This window comes from Balaenoptera acutorostrata, chromosome 14 (assembly GCF_949987535.1).
Source record: "Balaenoptera acutorostrata chromosome 14, mBalAcu1.1, whole genome shotgun sequence".
In the NCBI taxonomy this organism is placed as follows: domain Eukaryota; kingdom Metazoa; phylum Chordata; class Mammalia; order Artiodactyla; family Balaenopteridae; genus Balaenoptera; species Balaenoptera acutorostrata.
Genome location: NC_080077.1, coordinates 78,816,875 through 78,832,465, shown reverse-complemented (window position 1 = coordinate 78,832,465; position 15,591 = coordinate 78,816,875). Strand labels below are relative to the sequence as shown.

At 44.0% G+C, this 15,591-nt stretch overlaps 1 protein-coding gene across 7 annotated transcripts in view; it reads right to left on the bottom strand.

Moving 5' to 3' along the window:
• Nucleotides 1-2,651, bottom strand: part of HMGN3 (high mobility group nucleosomal binding domain 3) — a 31,349-nt gene extending 28,698 nt beyond the window's left edge. For all 7 annotated transcript variants that reach the window (XM_007167970.3, XM_057528233.1, XM_007167969.3 and 4 more), the window contains exon 1: nt 2,406-2,651. In XM_007167970.3, coding sequence (XP_007168032.2) covers nt 2,406-2,636 — 231 coding nt within the window. In that variant the 5' untranslated portion in view covers nt 2,637-2,651. The remainder of the gene's footprint in view (nt 1-2,405) is intronic.
• Between the last annotated feature and the right edge of the window lie 12,940 nt (nt 2,652-15,591).

Below are 15,591 nucleotides of genomic sequence, written 5' to 3'. Positions count from 1 at the left end.
GGACACTTTCGAAACTTATAATGTAGAACAGGCAGTGCTTCAGCCAAGAAAAATATCGTGGAGTAGTATGTACATGATACCCCGGCTTCACAGATCCTGCAGAGCAAAGCACAGATTGTCTCCAGTTCTCTTCTTTGCATCTAGGCAGCCTTTACCTAAAGACTATTGGTTCCTATGTAAGTTTCCGTGAACTCCAGGGTTCCGTGACGCAGCTCCAAGGTTTGCCTTGTAGATGGGGTGGCCGTGGAAGCCATGTTTAATTTGTGGCCGCTCCTGTCCAGGTACCAGCCCAGGTCCTTTGGCCATGGGTATAAACGGAGAGCATTTCTATTAATCAAGGAGAGCTTTCCCACCTCTGCAAACACTCTGATGTCCCTAGGATGACACACAGGTGCCTGCACACAGGTCTGCCCCTAGTCCCAGGATGCCTGGCTAGCTTCTTCCCTGCCTTCTAGGGAAATAAAACAATAATTAAAAGCCAGTTCCCCTACTGCTCTTCTTTTCTTCCCTTCCATTTCCTTAAGAGAGGTGGGCAATGAGGAAAAGTAAGAGTAATGGTTTCACCAACTCTGACCCTTGGACAACAAGGATTCCAGCACATCAGGGTCCATTATAATAAAGAATTTGTGCACCTCTAACCTACTATCTGTCTAAATTTGTGAATAATTCCCAAGAAAGGAGATGGCATCAACTCACTCTGCAACCCATTTCTTGGTGACTCTACTAGAATTCCCAGCTTCGTCATTAAACCAAAGATAAAATGCTGAAACTTGTGGCATCATTCTAATAGCCTCGTTCTAGTAATGGAAAAACAATACTTTCATAAAAATTAAGTTTAAATAATGAACCTAAAGTATTAGTACTCAATATGCCATCCGTCTTCTTAGGCTGGGAGTCTCTTTGCATTTCAAACTCCTCTTGACCCACCCACCACTAAATGAAGAGAATGAGTAAATACTGTCTGAAAATAAAGCCTCTACACCTGCAGCATCTAATTAAATCTCTGGTACTAGCTATTGGTTGGTGAGACCCTTGGGTAATTCCTGTCTCTAAGCCCCAGTTCCATGGAATACCCCTGTCAAGGTTAAACGAGAGGATTAAACGAGATGTTAAATCAAGCTCTGCCCACACTATGAGGCACATAGTATGCGCACAATAAACTCTAAGATTTTTTTTGAAAGTTTTAATTATAATGTTTTTTTAAAAATGGAGGAGACAAGTTTCCACCAAATTCTTAGTAAAGGCAGCTAAAAAGGCAAAAGCTTCTGTATTTTTACAGCTTCAATATTTTAAAATAATTCAGTCATTTACACACACACAAATCATTCCACCATCTTTAACCGATCAAGCAGAATATTATTTGTCCTTTTGCTTCAAATTTAATACCCTCACTGGTTAACATCGTTGGAAACACGAGGGCAAGGCATTTTCTTAGAAACAGCCGCTACACAGCGGTTTTGCCTCGGGGTGGGAGGAAAGCCTTCCCTTCCTCCCTGGGACAACGACAAGTCGCAGCCGGACTCCGAGGGAAACGTGCGTCCCCATGCGAGTTACTTGGTGTCCGGGGCCTGTGCGGAAGGGGACATAATAGTCCGCCAGGAGTGACCCCAGTGCCCCTTACGCACCCAGGGGCGCGGGAGCACGCGGACCCCGCCTTCCGGGACCGAGTGTGAGTTTGGGTCCCCGCATCGGACCCGGTGGCCCCTGCCCTTTGCAGCCACGGTGCGCGCGCCCCCGGCGGCGTCCCGTCCTGCGTGTGGCCAACTCCGCGGATGCCGCCGCCAACTGCGGGCAAGTCCAGCCACCCCGGCCCCGCCTGCGCCGTCCCCAGCCCTGCCTGACACTGGAGTTGGTACATACGGGTCTGCAGCGCAGGCGAGCAGGGGAGTGAGCGCTATTTTAAACATGGCTTTCCCTCTCCTGTAGCCTCAGAGCCATCGCGGCGCACCGGCGTGGGCACGGCCCACATGGGAATAACCCCGACATCTGCCCGACTTATTGGATTCATTTTCCATCTCCCTACGCGTGGACTTGTTCCCCACCCCGCGCTGCTTTTCCTCCACACTAACCGCAACCTGACAGTTTGTAAAGAGCAAACTCCCCTCCTGGAAGCGGGGGTGAAAAGCGCTTTTGCTTCTTGTTCGAGGTGGAAACCATACCGGCTAGAATGAGTTCAAAAAGAAGGGAAGCCGGGTCGCCGGAAAGAAAGTAACATTCAGAGATCGATGGGGACAGAGGGAGGGCGCAATGTCTGCAACAGGCAACTGAAAACAAGCACTGAAGAAGCAAAGAGATTCGCAACCCCCGAGTTACTACCGAGTGCACTGCACGCCATCCATTGCAATGACGAGATTTGCTGTTAGCACAATTTGAAGGCCTTTGAAATGTTTTTTGGTAAGACTTACCTTTCTCTTCGGCATAATGACTACGTTGGTGCAGCTAAAAAGTAAAGCAACGGGCTGGAACTGCTGGCACCGCCGCTGGAGGCTGCCCCCGCCGCAGCTGTTCACGCGCAGGGCTCGGCGCAGCCCGGCCTCCGGGACCTGAACCTCCGCGGCTCCCTCCAGGGGCCCTCTACTCGCTTGCCTCCCCGCTCCTCCAATGAGGAGCCCCGGCAGCCGGCCGCGAGGCCCCATTGGCTGCGGCAACGTTCTAAATTCCACGAGGGCACGCCCACCTCCGTGCGCACGGTACGCTCTGTTGTAGTTTCCACTTCACCGAAAAAAAAAAAAAAAAAATCTGCCTGGCGACTGAGCATGCCCAGTTCAACTAGTAACCTCCAAGCCACAGGATCCTGTAGTTTCATTGTTTTGCCGCTCCCTTTTTGGATTGTGTCAGTAGGAAGAGTAGGCCTTCATAAGGAAGAAAAAGAGTAAGGACGGACACATTAATTTTATAAGGTAAACGTATACACAGGAGGCACTTTATATAGTTTCCTGTAAAAGCTTGTAATGAGTGCTGTGTGATGGAGCGCTGTGAAAGTGGGAAGGTACTCTGATCTGGAAGAGTCTGGCAACCTTTAAGGGTCTTGGTTTCCCCTTCTAGGTTTCTAGTGACAATAATCCCTAAAATTGCTTAGGAATAGTTTCCTGAAATCTGATTACAAATCACTCACTAATTCAGCCGCCTTCAAACCAGCCTTGAAGGTGAACAGAGTTCACCTTCCATATTTGTTATGGAAATTAGAAAAGACTGAAGAAGGTCAGAACAGATTATTTTATTTTTGAAACATATTTAAATGACAATTTAAATATGCATAATTTAATGTTTCTCAAAGTTCTGCAAGGCATTTAACAGGCATTGCAAACACTTCTGAATTTATGAAATCATGCTTACCCTGATACCAAAACCAGTGAAAAACCACAGAAGTAAAGAGAGCTACAGACCAATATCCTTCATAAACATAGACACAAAAATCTTGAACAAAATTTTAGTAAATCAAGTAACTATAAATGAAATATAACTTTTAAAAACTGTTAATCACCTCTATGTTGTATACCTGGAATCTATATAATATTGTACATCAGGTATACCTCAATAAAAAAAGTTCTTTTTAGTAAATCAAATCCAACAACATTTAAGAGTTAAGTTTATCCTGGGAATGCAAAATTGGTTTAACATCTGAAAATCAGTCAATGTAAATCACCGTATTGCTGGAATAAAGGGGAAAAAAACCCATCAGTTCAACAGATACAGAAAAAGCACTAGTGAATGGTTAAGCAAATTACGGTAACTACATACAGTAGAATACTACTCAGCTTAATAAAGAGGAATAAAATATTCCTGAATGGATGAATGTCAAAAACAAAATGCTATGTGAAAGAAGGCAAATACAAAAGACCATACTGAATAATTCCACTCATATGAAATCATTTTTTTAAAAAAGCAAAATTAGGCATGGTAGTTTTATAATCATATTAGAAGGCAAAAGTTCACATTATAGGAAAACACTAATGAAACCTTATGCTACAAATATGGCCAAATCCACTTTGGTCACGAAGAGGCTACAAATATGTATTAAATAACATTATCAAGTAATTAATTTTAATGCTTGACATTTTTCTTTATTAATTTTCAGAGTAATGAATTAGTATCCTAGAAAACTCCGGAAGTGGTCAATGACCTTCTTTTTTGTAATATCTTTAGGAACTCACGGATTTTTATATATTTGGCATGCTTCAATCTATTGCCATTATTACTTTTTTTTGATACTCATATTGCCCCAATATGAGAGACCCTTTTCAAATTAGTGCCTGTATACTTTTGACATGATCCCAACTATCTTTGATAGACTTCTTGTTTTCAGATATTCAGTGGATCACAATACACTCAAAAGAGCTGGGATAAAACCAGTTCTTTGCTTTAGAACTGGATAGAAACTCCGAGGTTTATAATTTTACCATGATAATTAATTTATAATGAAGTTGTTTTGGAAGAGAGTTAATTTGCAAAAGTGCTTGTTTTTTTTTTAAACCAATGAAGACTTTTATAAATAAGGTATGTGTGGGAAGGATGCTGGGTAGCACTTGAAATCTGGGTTGAATTGTTGTTTTTCTTTATGGATATGAACAGGTGTCACAATGAAGGTGGGACTGGGGTGATTTTTTTTCCCCGCTGTGATGAAAAGTAACTCATGAAGTTGGCTTGTTTAGCTGATATTTTTCAAGGCTAACCACTCAACCAACAACAGCAGACAAAACTGTGGCTGTTTTTACTGCACATAATTAAATGACAGCAATGAAAATGAACCTTGCTAGGTGGGTGAAGAAGGTTGATGGTGAGGACCTTGTGTCATTTGAGTCCCAGATTTCATTTACAAGTGATGAAAATAATGGCTTTAGTTGTAAAATAAATAACAGCACTGGTTCTTTTGACTTTGAAGTGGATTATACCTGCTTGAGCAGGATGCTAGGGGAGGGAGGGTTCACCTGTGCCTTCAGTAGCTTTCAAGGTCTGGGAAGATGAGCCCAGACCTCCACTGGCAGCCCTGGAGGTGAGAGGTGCAAGTGAGGAGAATGATTTTGTGGGTAGCTGGAATTCCAGGTTAGGAGGTAAAGACAGCCGAGCAGAAACGAGCATACCCCGTGCAAGACAGTGAGGAGGCCAGCCTGGTAAGAAGAAAAGACTTCTTTGTTTATCAGTAAATTCCGAGGAGAGTTTCTCTTGTTTGGATGTATCAACCTCTAAGACTGTAAAGTCTTCTCTGCAGGATATGGATGCTGTCTTAGCCAATTTAGACAATGGATAAATGAAGAGAGTTACTTCCTGAGGAAGGAAGAAGGAAAAAATGAGTAAACAACCCTCTTTTCCAACTCCAACTCCTCTCCCCTTCTTTCCTACTCAGAACAGTTGGAATCTTACCCTGACCCCAGCAGTTTTCAAACAGCAAGATGAAACCATTTTATGGTACCATGACTATCATTAAGGAAGATGGGGAAGGGAGAAGGGAAAAGAAAAAAGGGCAGAGCATAGAAAATATCAGAGTGCATTTCACATGGTAAAGGTAAGTCGTGTTTTATAAAGCGTTTCCATTTTCCATATGTTTCCACATAAACACATACCACACATAGGTACATGTATGTGGAATGTGTGTGTGTGTTGTAGGTTGTGTCTTGAAATGTATTTTTAGGATGGGTCTTGGTGAAAAAACCTTAAAGCTACTGCACAGCCCTAATGAATCTTGTGGATCTCTGGGGGTCCCAGCACTTTCTTCCTCTGGAAGAAAGGTGTTTAGTCTTCAGATCTCGAAAGGAAATCTTGAAAGGAAGGGATCACCTCCTTCTTGATCTGTCCCTCCTGCCCTCTTTCAGGCAGGCACAGGCAGGCTTTTGCTCTAAGTAATGGCAGTTGTGGAGAAATCAATACTAAAATCATATTTTGTTGCTTCTGATAGTTCTGTAATTCCTGGGTAAGTTACTATTCTTCAGTGAATAGGCCAAAGAACTCCAAAGGTGAATGAACGACAGGTGGCAAAAGAATAGTCTATTTTTTTTTTTTTTGTATTTTTATCAGTCAAGTCTCTAATTGGATTGAGTGCTAACTTTTGAAGAGACCACATTTAGTTTTTGCAAAGTAACTGGGACAGAGAGCCACTGGTCCCAAATCATAGACACTGCCTGTGATTCCCAGACCCTAACCCCAGCTTACTGAATCAGAATCTTTTATGGCTGGCCTTGGGACTCTGCGTTTCAAACAAGCTTCTCCTGTGATTTTTATACGAGAATTTGCTTGGGCTCCATCCTTCCCCAATTCCAGTTTTGCCAGGCACTACCCACCTTCTTCTCTATTTGCAAGATTAAAAACGTCCCACCCCGAGGTCCTTAGAAAAGCACCTCCTCCCAGCTTCCCAGGTAGCGCGAGGCAGCTCCTCAGCCCCTGGCGAGATTACATTCCCTGCCCCCCCATCCTCAAAGGGAACCCAAGCTGAGCAAAACCCCACAAGCCACGTCCTTTGAAGGCTCTATTATTTCAATGATTGGACAAGCACACCTTGTAACTGCATTAGCAAGGAGGGCCAGGGCATTCTGTGATCTTCCAACAGGAACCCCCTTTTTGTTTTTCCCAGCCTTCAATCACATTTAATCTGTGTGCAGATTCTTTACCCCAAGTGTGTTTTCCCACCCCTGGTCCTTTTCAGATCCAATCTCTGCGTTATTTACCTCTCCTTCTTCTTGTTGCTGCTGCTTAAACTCACAGGAGTGTAATTAATTTGCTCTTTGTAGTTCCCAAATGACTATTTGGGCAGGAATTAGCCATGCTCAGTAGCTAGAACCAGGGATTGCGCTACATTTGTTTGGCCATCCTTTTTGGCCAGATTGTCCGCATGTCTGACGCCAAGAGCCAACCAGGTTCAAGGTGGTGAAAGTTAAGGGAGGGGAATCCCCAAGGTTCAAGGTAAGGACACAGCAAAGTAAGGACACATCCCATCCCCTTAAGGGAAAAGCCACAGGCTGTCAGGTGCCCAAGACCGGTTGGGGGTTGTACGTTCTTGCACACTACGGCCAGGGCGAGGCACTCTCAAGCAGGCCCACCCTTCCCCTCTCAGCTGGGATCTTGGCACCCATTTCTGATGTCTTCTGCATTTCCTTCAAACCTCAGAATCCCTGGGAGCTGGTAGGAGATATCCAATAGCCCCATCCCTGTCGCTATTCACAGGGGACCTGCCTTTCAGGGCAGATCAAAACATTTCCTTTTCTCAATGATAGCAAAAAACACCAAACAACAACAACAGCAAAAATAGCCAGGTTTAGGGAAATGAGAATCACATGAATCATTCTGGAAAACACCATATAGCGATTGGAGATGATTTTCAGGTTAGTTTGGTTAAGAGCTACTTTAATTCTCAAGCACTAGGTAAGAGTTAATAGAAGCAATAAAATGACTTTGCCAGGTCAGAATGAATTCTAACCACAAGGCAATGAATTTTTACCCAGCAGTGGGAAACTAGCCTGAAAATGTTCCATAATCTTTCAGGCTGCTTTTAAGCATGGGGGGTTTTTGTTGTCATTGTTTAAGCATGAGGTTGTGCTGTTCCCACAGAAAATCTCGTCCTTTCCCCCCTTCTAATTCCTACTCCCACTTCTGCTGTCCAGAATCTTTAGCATATGATTTCTTTTTGTTTGTTTGTTCTCTGAATAATTCAATTTACCTCTTTAGAGGTCAAAATTTTTTGTTGTTTGAACTATTTTAAAAATAAATTCTTTCACAGACACAGAAAACAAACTTATGGTTACCAAAGGGGAGATGGGGGAGGGGAGAGATAAGTCAGGAGTTTGGTATTAACAGATACACACTATTATATATAAAATAGAAAACCAACAAGGACCTACTGTATAGCACAGGGAACTATACTCAATATCTTGTAATAACCTATAATGGAAAAGAACCTGAAAAAGTGTGTGTGTACATATATATATAACTGAATCACTTTGCTGTACACTTGAAACTAACACAACATTGTAAATCAACTATGCTTCCATAAAAGATTCCTCCCCCCAATAAATAAATTCTCATCAAAAAGCCCTGATTTTGCAATCATAAGGCCTGAATTCAAATCCCAAGCTATGATCACATGACTCAGCCTCTTGGAACCCTGGTTTCCTTGTTGTACAATGAAGAGAATAATGTTTATCGGAGGCAGACGCTGCTAATTACCTGCCTGATAGTCACTCTGATTTTCTTCCTTATTAACAGAATTCTGTTTTTGGTAATAGCTCTGGCCAAAACAAAACAGAACCTTTCATCCTCCAGTTCCCTGGCAGAAGGAGAGGTAGCCTCGTGACACTGTTTTGGAAACGAGATGTGTGCAGGAGTCATGAGGTTGTAGTGTAAACATCACCTATAACAGGGCGGACCCAGCCCCCGCAGCTGTCTTCTGCCTTGGTTCCTCCCCTTCCCATTCTGGAAGTTGCTGGTAATGTCTGGAAGTAAGACAGCTATCTTATGTCTGTGAGGATGAAGGCCACAAGTTTAGGACAGAACAGCAGAAAGCCAGGCATCCGGGTCCCTGTACTGGCCCTGGATCGCTCCCTTCCAGACTGCTTATTACCTATGGAAAATAAGCACCTTGCTTGTTCAAGCCACTGGAGCTGGGTGTCTGTGACATGCAGCTGAATACAGCCCCTCACTGATACACGACCTGAAAGAATTGGTGTGAGAACTGGAGACGACAAACTATGGGAATGCACAACAGCCTGAAGCACAGTCCTTCACGTATTTTGTTTGATGAAAGTATATATCTTCCCCCATGGATTGTAAAGGAGAGCACAGAAAAAATTTAACTGTTCCTGAATCCCTAAGGGCCTGCTTTTGGATGTTTAGTGTAAACCTCTTAACATAACTTTAAAGTAGGCAGGGGTAAAAATTATAAGCAAGTTTTATGGTTGGTGTAGCATGTGCCACCCTACACTGTGGCTTGCTGCCGCGTGTTAAGGGATGGATGTGTTGCCTTCTTGCTCAACTTCGGCTTTGCTGTGGTGTGCCTCCCCTAGACTGTAGATGCTAGAGTCTAAAAACCATACCTAGAGCCCACTGCAGCCTGGGTTCCGGGTGGGATTTGGATTTGGCCAATCAGATGCGCTAGCAAGAGATTTAGAAAGTGGAGACTAGGAGAAGGCCACACTTAGCTCTGTCTGTCATGTCTGCTGCTTTTTGTTTTCCTGTGACCCTATCAGCAGAGATGCCAGGCACCAGCTTTGTGGGTTTTGAGGGGCAGGCTTCCTTGCATCTGTCCTGTGGACATAGACTGTGGCAGGTGTAGCCGGGTCTGGAACTGGTGGCAATGATGGCTTCCTGACTGAGAGACAGTTTTCATTCTCCAGGGGTCCTAAAGCTAGTGGATTCCTGATTGCAGGAGAAGCACAGCTCCTTTGATGACCCAGTTCTAGGGTGAGACTTTGGGAGAGTTTTCTGGAAGTTCAACCTACAGTCTATTTCTTTAGTCCTCCCAACTATCCATGAGCCATTGAATCTTTGAATCTCTCTCTTCCTCCTTAAATTAGATACAGTGGGTTCTGTTCTTTGCATTTGAACTCAGAGCTATAGAGCTTCTATTCTTGTTTCTTACCAAATATTTCCAGCTCTAAGAGGTGCCCTCTCTTCCCCCTGGAGCTCTGCTTATGGCAGCAGATGTTGAGACAGAGACTGGCCATGTGTGTCCCTCCCTCCCTGAGTGACTACTGTGAACAAAGTCATCTGAAGACCCATCCAATGGACACGGGGTACAAGAGAAGAGAAACCTCTTATTAAAGCTGTTGATATTGGGGGGAAATTTTGTCACCACAGGATTATCTATCTTATCCTGAAATGACGCAGAACTTGGACCCTAAGCGTGAGCTGCTGTTTTAATAATAAAATAACCCCCAAAATATGTGGCACTGGCTTAACAGCTGGTCAGAGAGAGTCAAGGAAACTATTCCTGAAGATGGGAGGACTGGAAATCCATGTTTTCTAGTGGGGAAACATTTGAAAGTGTTGCCGACAGTAAGCTGGAAGGTAAGAGGCACACCTAACTTTAGGGAAGAGATTGAAAACAAATTATTATTATTACTGTTTACTTGGTTGCTATTGGTTGCTATTTGGCAAGATATTACAAGAAAGAGATATGTTGGGAGAAGATTGGTCAGTTGGTAAGGATGAGTAAAAGAGATGAGAGAGTTTACAAATTCAGGGACTTACAAGGTTGGAAAGGCAACTGCTTCTCAACCCAAACAATAAAAGATAAAACTGATACTTTGGGGACTTCCCTGGTGGCACAGTGGTTAAGAATACGCCTGCCAACGCAGGGGACATGGGTTTGAGCCCTGGTCCAGGAAGATCCCACATGCCGTGGAGCGGCTAAGCACATGCGCCACAACTACTGAGCCTGGCAGCTCTAGAGCCCGCAAGCCACAACTACTGAGCCCGCGTGCCTAGATCCTGTGCTCCACAATGAAGAGTAGCCCCCGCCCGCCACAACTAGAGAAAGCCTGCATGCAGCAACGAAGACCCAATGCAGCCAAAAATTTAAAAAATAAAAAAAAAAATAAAATCGATACTTCGAGCAATGAAGCCTATTAAAACACAGCTTTGCAGTGAGGATCAGATCACTGAACATGGATTAGGGTGTGGTGGCCTGAAATTCCCTTCAGTTGAACCAAGTGGCTCAAAATGACTTAAACACCGTTCAGGGGAAGAGATGTTGCTCTCACTGTTAGGCTCAAGGAACCTACAATTAGGGAGGGAGGCAGGGAAAGAGGGAGAGAGACAGGCACTGGGGCAAGAGAGCAGAGAAATATGGCAGAGAAATGTGTCTAGAAAGGAAACATGGGTGTAGGTAAGAAGTCAAACAAGTTTAAGTTTAAAAAACTGTTTGAGTGTGAAAAGAGGCACCAACTTGCATTAAATGTGATCGTGGCTATTTGAGACTTAAAAGGACCCTTGGATTCCCTATCAGAGAGGAGCAAGAAGTAAGCTGAGAAGGTGGCTCAACCTCTAAGGCAGGTAAGGTCTTTCCTGGGTGTCCACTGGGTGATTGGTTCCAGGACCTCCACAGATATCGAACGCCACGGATGCTCAAGTCCCTTGTATTAAATGGTGTGGGACCTGTGGCTCTCCATATCCACGGATGTGGAACCCACAGATACAGAGGGCTGACTCTATTTTTCAGTGCCTACTTCAGACAAGGCCAAGAAGGATAATAACGGAAAAGGAGGAGCCTCCTAAAGGGAAAATCCAAGGCCCATGGAGACCCCCCTCCTAGGAAACCCAGATGGAGACTCTTCAGGGAAAATTCCTCACCCTTCGGGTCGGGGGGCCTAAACCTTCAGCCTAGACTAATATCAGAACTGTAGTAGGCCAGTGACTGCCTTGTGTTTCCCATTCTTCTTATTTTTAATGTGAGCATTTATTTAAGTTATCCTGATGCTGCTCCAGCACTGGAGAGTGTGCGTGTGTGTGTGTGTGTGTGTGTGTGTGTGTGTGTGTGTGTGTGTTGGAGGAGGGGTGGGTCTGTGGATCAAGGGGAGGTGCACTTGGACCTGTGGGAGAGGCCGCTTGCACGTTCCCTTCTGATATAAAGGCTACTGTGCAGCCCCCAGGGATCCTGGGCTTTGAGCTTGATGCCATCGCTGGGACTTCTGAGTTGTCTTTCCTGGAAAGGGAATGAATGAATGCATGTTATATGCAGGAAGGAGTGTGAAAGAAATATTTCATGGCCAGGGCGAAGAGATTGTGATAATACTTAATACTGTTCACTAAATAGATTTGCTTTACTGCTAATGGGCCCATGCAAGGATTATACCTCCCCTCCCCACACTTTTAAAGTCAGGCTGAGCTACTGTAACTTACTTTGCTAATTAAATGTGAACAGAAGTGACATTTATCTTTCCTAAGCACCATTGTTTTAATTGTGGTAAAACCCACATAGCATACAATTTACCATTGTAGCCATTTTTTTAAAAATTTATTTATTTATTTATGGCTGTGTTGGGTCTTCGTTTCTGTGCGAGGGCTTTCTCTACTTGCGGCAAGCCGGGGCCACTCTTCATGGCGGTGCGCGGGCCTCTCACTATCGTGGCCTCTCTTGTTGCGGAGCACAGGCTCCAGACGCGCAGGCTCAGTAGTTGTGGCTCACGGGCCCAGTTGCTCTGCGGCATGTGGGATCTTCCCAGACCAGGGCTCGAACCCGTGTCCCCTGCATTGGCAGGTGGATTCTCAACCACTGCGCCACCAGGGAAGCCCCATTGTAGCCATTTTTCAATGTACAATGAATTCTGTAGCGTTAAGCATATTCACATGAATGTGTCTGTGAAACAGGTCTCCAGAACTTTGTCATCTTGCAGAACTGAAACTCTACACATTAAGCAGCAACTCTTCATCCTCCCCTCCCCCGAGCCCCTGGCCACCACCATTCTACTTTCTGTCTCTATAAATTTGACCTCTCTAGCTAACTCATGTAAGTGGAATCAATCCTACAGTATCTGTCTTTTGCGACTGCCTCTTTTACTAAGCATAATGTCCTCAAGGTTCATCCATGTTGTAGCATGTGATACGATAGCCTTCCTTTAAAAGGCTGAATAGTATTCCACCATCTGAGTATCCTACATTTTGTTTATTCATTCATCCATCAATGGACATTCAGGTTGCTTCCACCTCCTGGCTACTGTGAATAGTGCTGCTTTGCTGAGCACCATTTTTAAGAGCCAGTATACGGTTCACCATACTCCCTTTTTCCTGCTGCCACAAGCAAAGAGGCACATGTTAAGATGAGTCTTTCTCAGCCTGAGTCCCTGAATTATTAAAATGAGTGGTGATCCCTGCTGTCCCGCACTGAACACGTACAGTGAGTGAGAAATAAGCCTTTGTTGTTTTAAACCATTGAGATTTGGGGGTCCTTTTATCCCCCAGTGAAAACTGGTAAGGTTTTAACTTTTAAAGCTAAAATTTAACTCTTTCAGAGTTTGCAGAGAAAGACACTGGTCAGAGGCTCCCACAGTGTAGCTGCATTTGAACCCTGTACTTCTGTTGTGTTCCTTTAGTTACGCTTTTTTCTTGAGGTTTTGTTTTGTTTTGTTTTTGTCATACTCATGACTTCTCCTTCTTTAGCTGGCCAGAACCTGGAGAAATTTCAAATCCCTTCTTCTCATTTCCTATCCATTTATCTTGTTTTCTGTACTTTGGATTGGCAATCTCTTTGCACCCTGTTTATTTGATAGGAGCAGGTTTGACCCAGCACCCAAACCCCCTGATAACAGAAGCTAAGAAGATAGAAGTTAATTTCCCCCTTGCATTAATAACACAGGGTTGATATGGTAGCTCATGACCCATGGGGACCCAGTCTCCTACCCCATGACTCTCTCATCCTCATTATGCAGCTTCTCTGTCACGTTCCAAGATGCCTGATCCAGAGCTTCACTCCTCATGTGTGCATTTTGGCCAGCAGGAAGGAAAAAGAGAAAGGGAAAGACATGCCCTCTTTCTTTAAGGCAACTTCGGGAAGCAGCATATACCACTTCCACTTCCATCCCATGGTAGATTCAGTCACATCAAACATATCAGAGGAAACAGGGCAGCGTGGTCTTCATTCTGGGCAGTGATGTTCCCTGCTTTCAGTAAATAACATGGAGGTCCCACTTCTGAAGAAGTGGAAAGCAGATATTGAGGGATATGCGTATGGCAGGCAGAATAATTGTCCCCCGGACATATCCACATCCTAATTCTCAGAGTATTCCTGTGCATATGTTATTTTTCATAGAAAAAAGACTTTGCAGTAAGAACCTTGAGTTGGGGAGATTCTCCTGGATTATCCAAGTGGGCCCAATCTAATCACATTGACTCTCGAAAACAGAGGACTTTTCCTGGCTGTGGTCAGAAGGCAGGTCAGAGACATTCCATATGAAAAAAGACTCAACCCACCACTTCTGGCTTTGAAGAAGAAGGGGACCATGAGCCAAGGAATGCAGTTGGCTTCTAGAAACTGGGAAAGGCAAGGGAACAGATTCTCCCCCAGAGCCTCCAGAAGGGAACACCTTAGCCCAGTAGCGAGACATGTTCAACTTCTGACCTGTAGACATACCAGATCATAATTTCCTGTTGTCTTAAGCCACTAAATTTATGGTAATTTGTTACAGCAGCCATAAAAAGGAACGAAATAGTGCCATTTGCAGAGATGCGGATGGACCTAGAGATTGTCATACAGAGTGAATTAAGTCAGAAAGAGAAAAACAAATATCATATAATATTGCTTATATGTGGAATCTAGAAAAATGGTACAGATGAACTTATTTGCAAACCAGAAATTGAGTCACAGATGTAGAAAACAAACGTATAGTTACCAAGGGCAGAAGGGGGAGAGGGGGGCAGGGTGGGACAAATTGGTAGATTGGGATTGACATATATACACTACTACGTATAAAATAGATAAATAATGAGAAACTACTGTATAACACAGGGAACTCAACTCAATGATCTGTGGTGACCCAAATGGGAAGGAAATCTAAAAAAGAGTAGATATATGTATATATGTAACTGATTCACTTTGCTGTACAGCAGAAACTAACACAATATTGTAAAACAACTCTATTCCAATAAAAACTAATAAAAAATACGCTGGCTTCTCAGCCACAGTGCCCTCCTTTGGCCACCCAAATATCCGCGCCCAATATTTTTTTCATACATAGAACAGATTCACCTTCTGGCCAAGGCAGAAACTTCTCAAATCCCATCCATCTCTTCCATTTACATTGTCCAGCTGAAAGTCCAGGACCTCCAGGAGCTCTTCAGTCCTCTCCATCAGGTCCTGACGTAGCCAAGTTGCCTGTTCCCCAAACATCTGATATACTGCGACTGTGTAGACAAGACTCATTCTCTAGCACTAAGTTCCTTGATGGGCTCACCTGGCAGCCTGGATGGCAGGGTCTCCTCCAGGACGATCTCCCATGCCCACTTTCCCCAGCTACTCCCCTACTCTGCCCTCTGGAAAGGTCTTCCTTGTGCTACGTCCTCCAGGGCCAGTATGAAGTGGTACTGAAGAGTTCATACTGTTCGGAAGCTGCTAAACTTTGGTATCCCGCTTCTTCCTGGTATGGGTTGGAGTGCCCAAGGATTGCTTTGGAGATTAGACAGTTTGGGGTTTTCTAAGTTTGCAGTTTCTTTGACAACATGCTTCTCCCAAATGCTTGGTAGGCTTCCCATTTATTTACTTTCAGTTAATTCCATTGGCAATTAACAATAGCCAGATGTTGTCTAGATGTAATTATTAAGCCTTAAGATTATTCGTTAAGCCTTAAGATTATTAATTAATGGGCAAATTGAAACATAGAGGTGTGGAGCTATGCCTGGCAGCTTCCCAAAGACCCCGATGGGTTTTGCTTTAATTGTCTACCTCATGAAAGCTGGATAGCGTGCATCCTAATTTACAAAGTTCTGCAAAACTGAGGTACCAGAGCCACAGTGACCTTCACCATGGCCAGCTGTCACACACAATACATCACTTTGGCTGTCAGGGGGACAAGAGGCCAGGACAGTTCCTTAATCTCAGGTCCAACCATGTAATACTAGATACAGTAAAAACAAGCTTTTGTGTTTCTCTTAATGATGGGGAAAGCCTTGAAC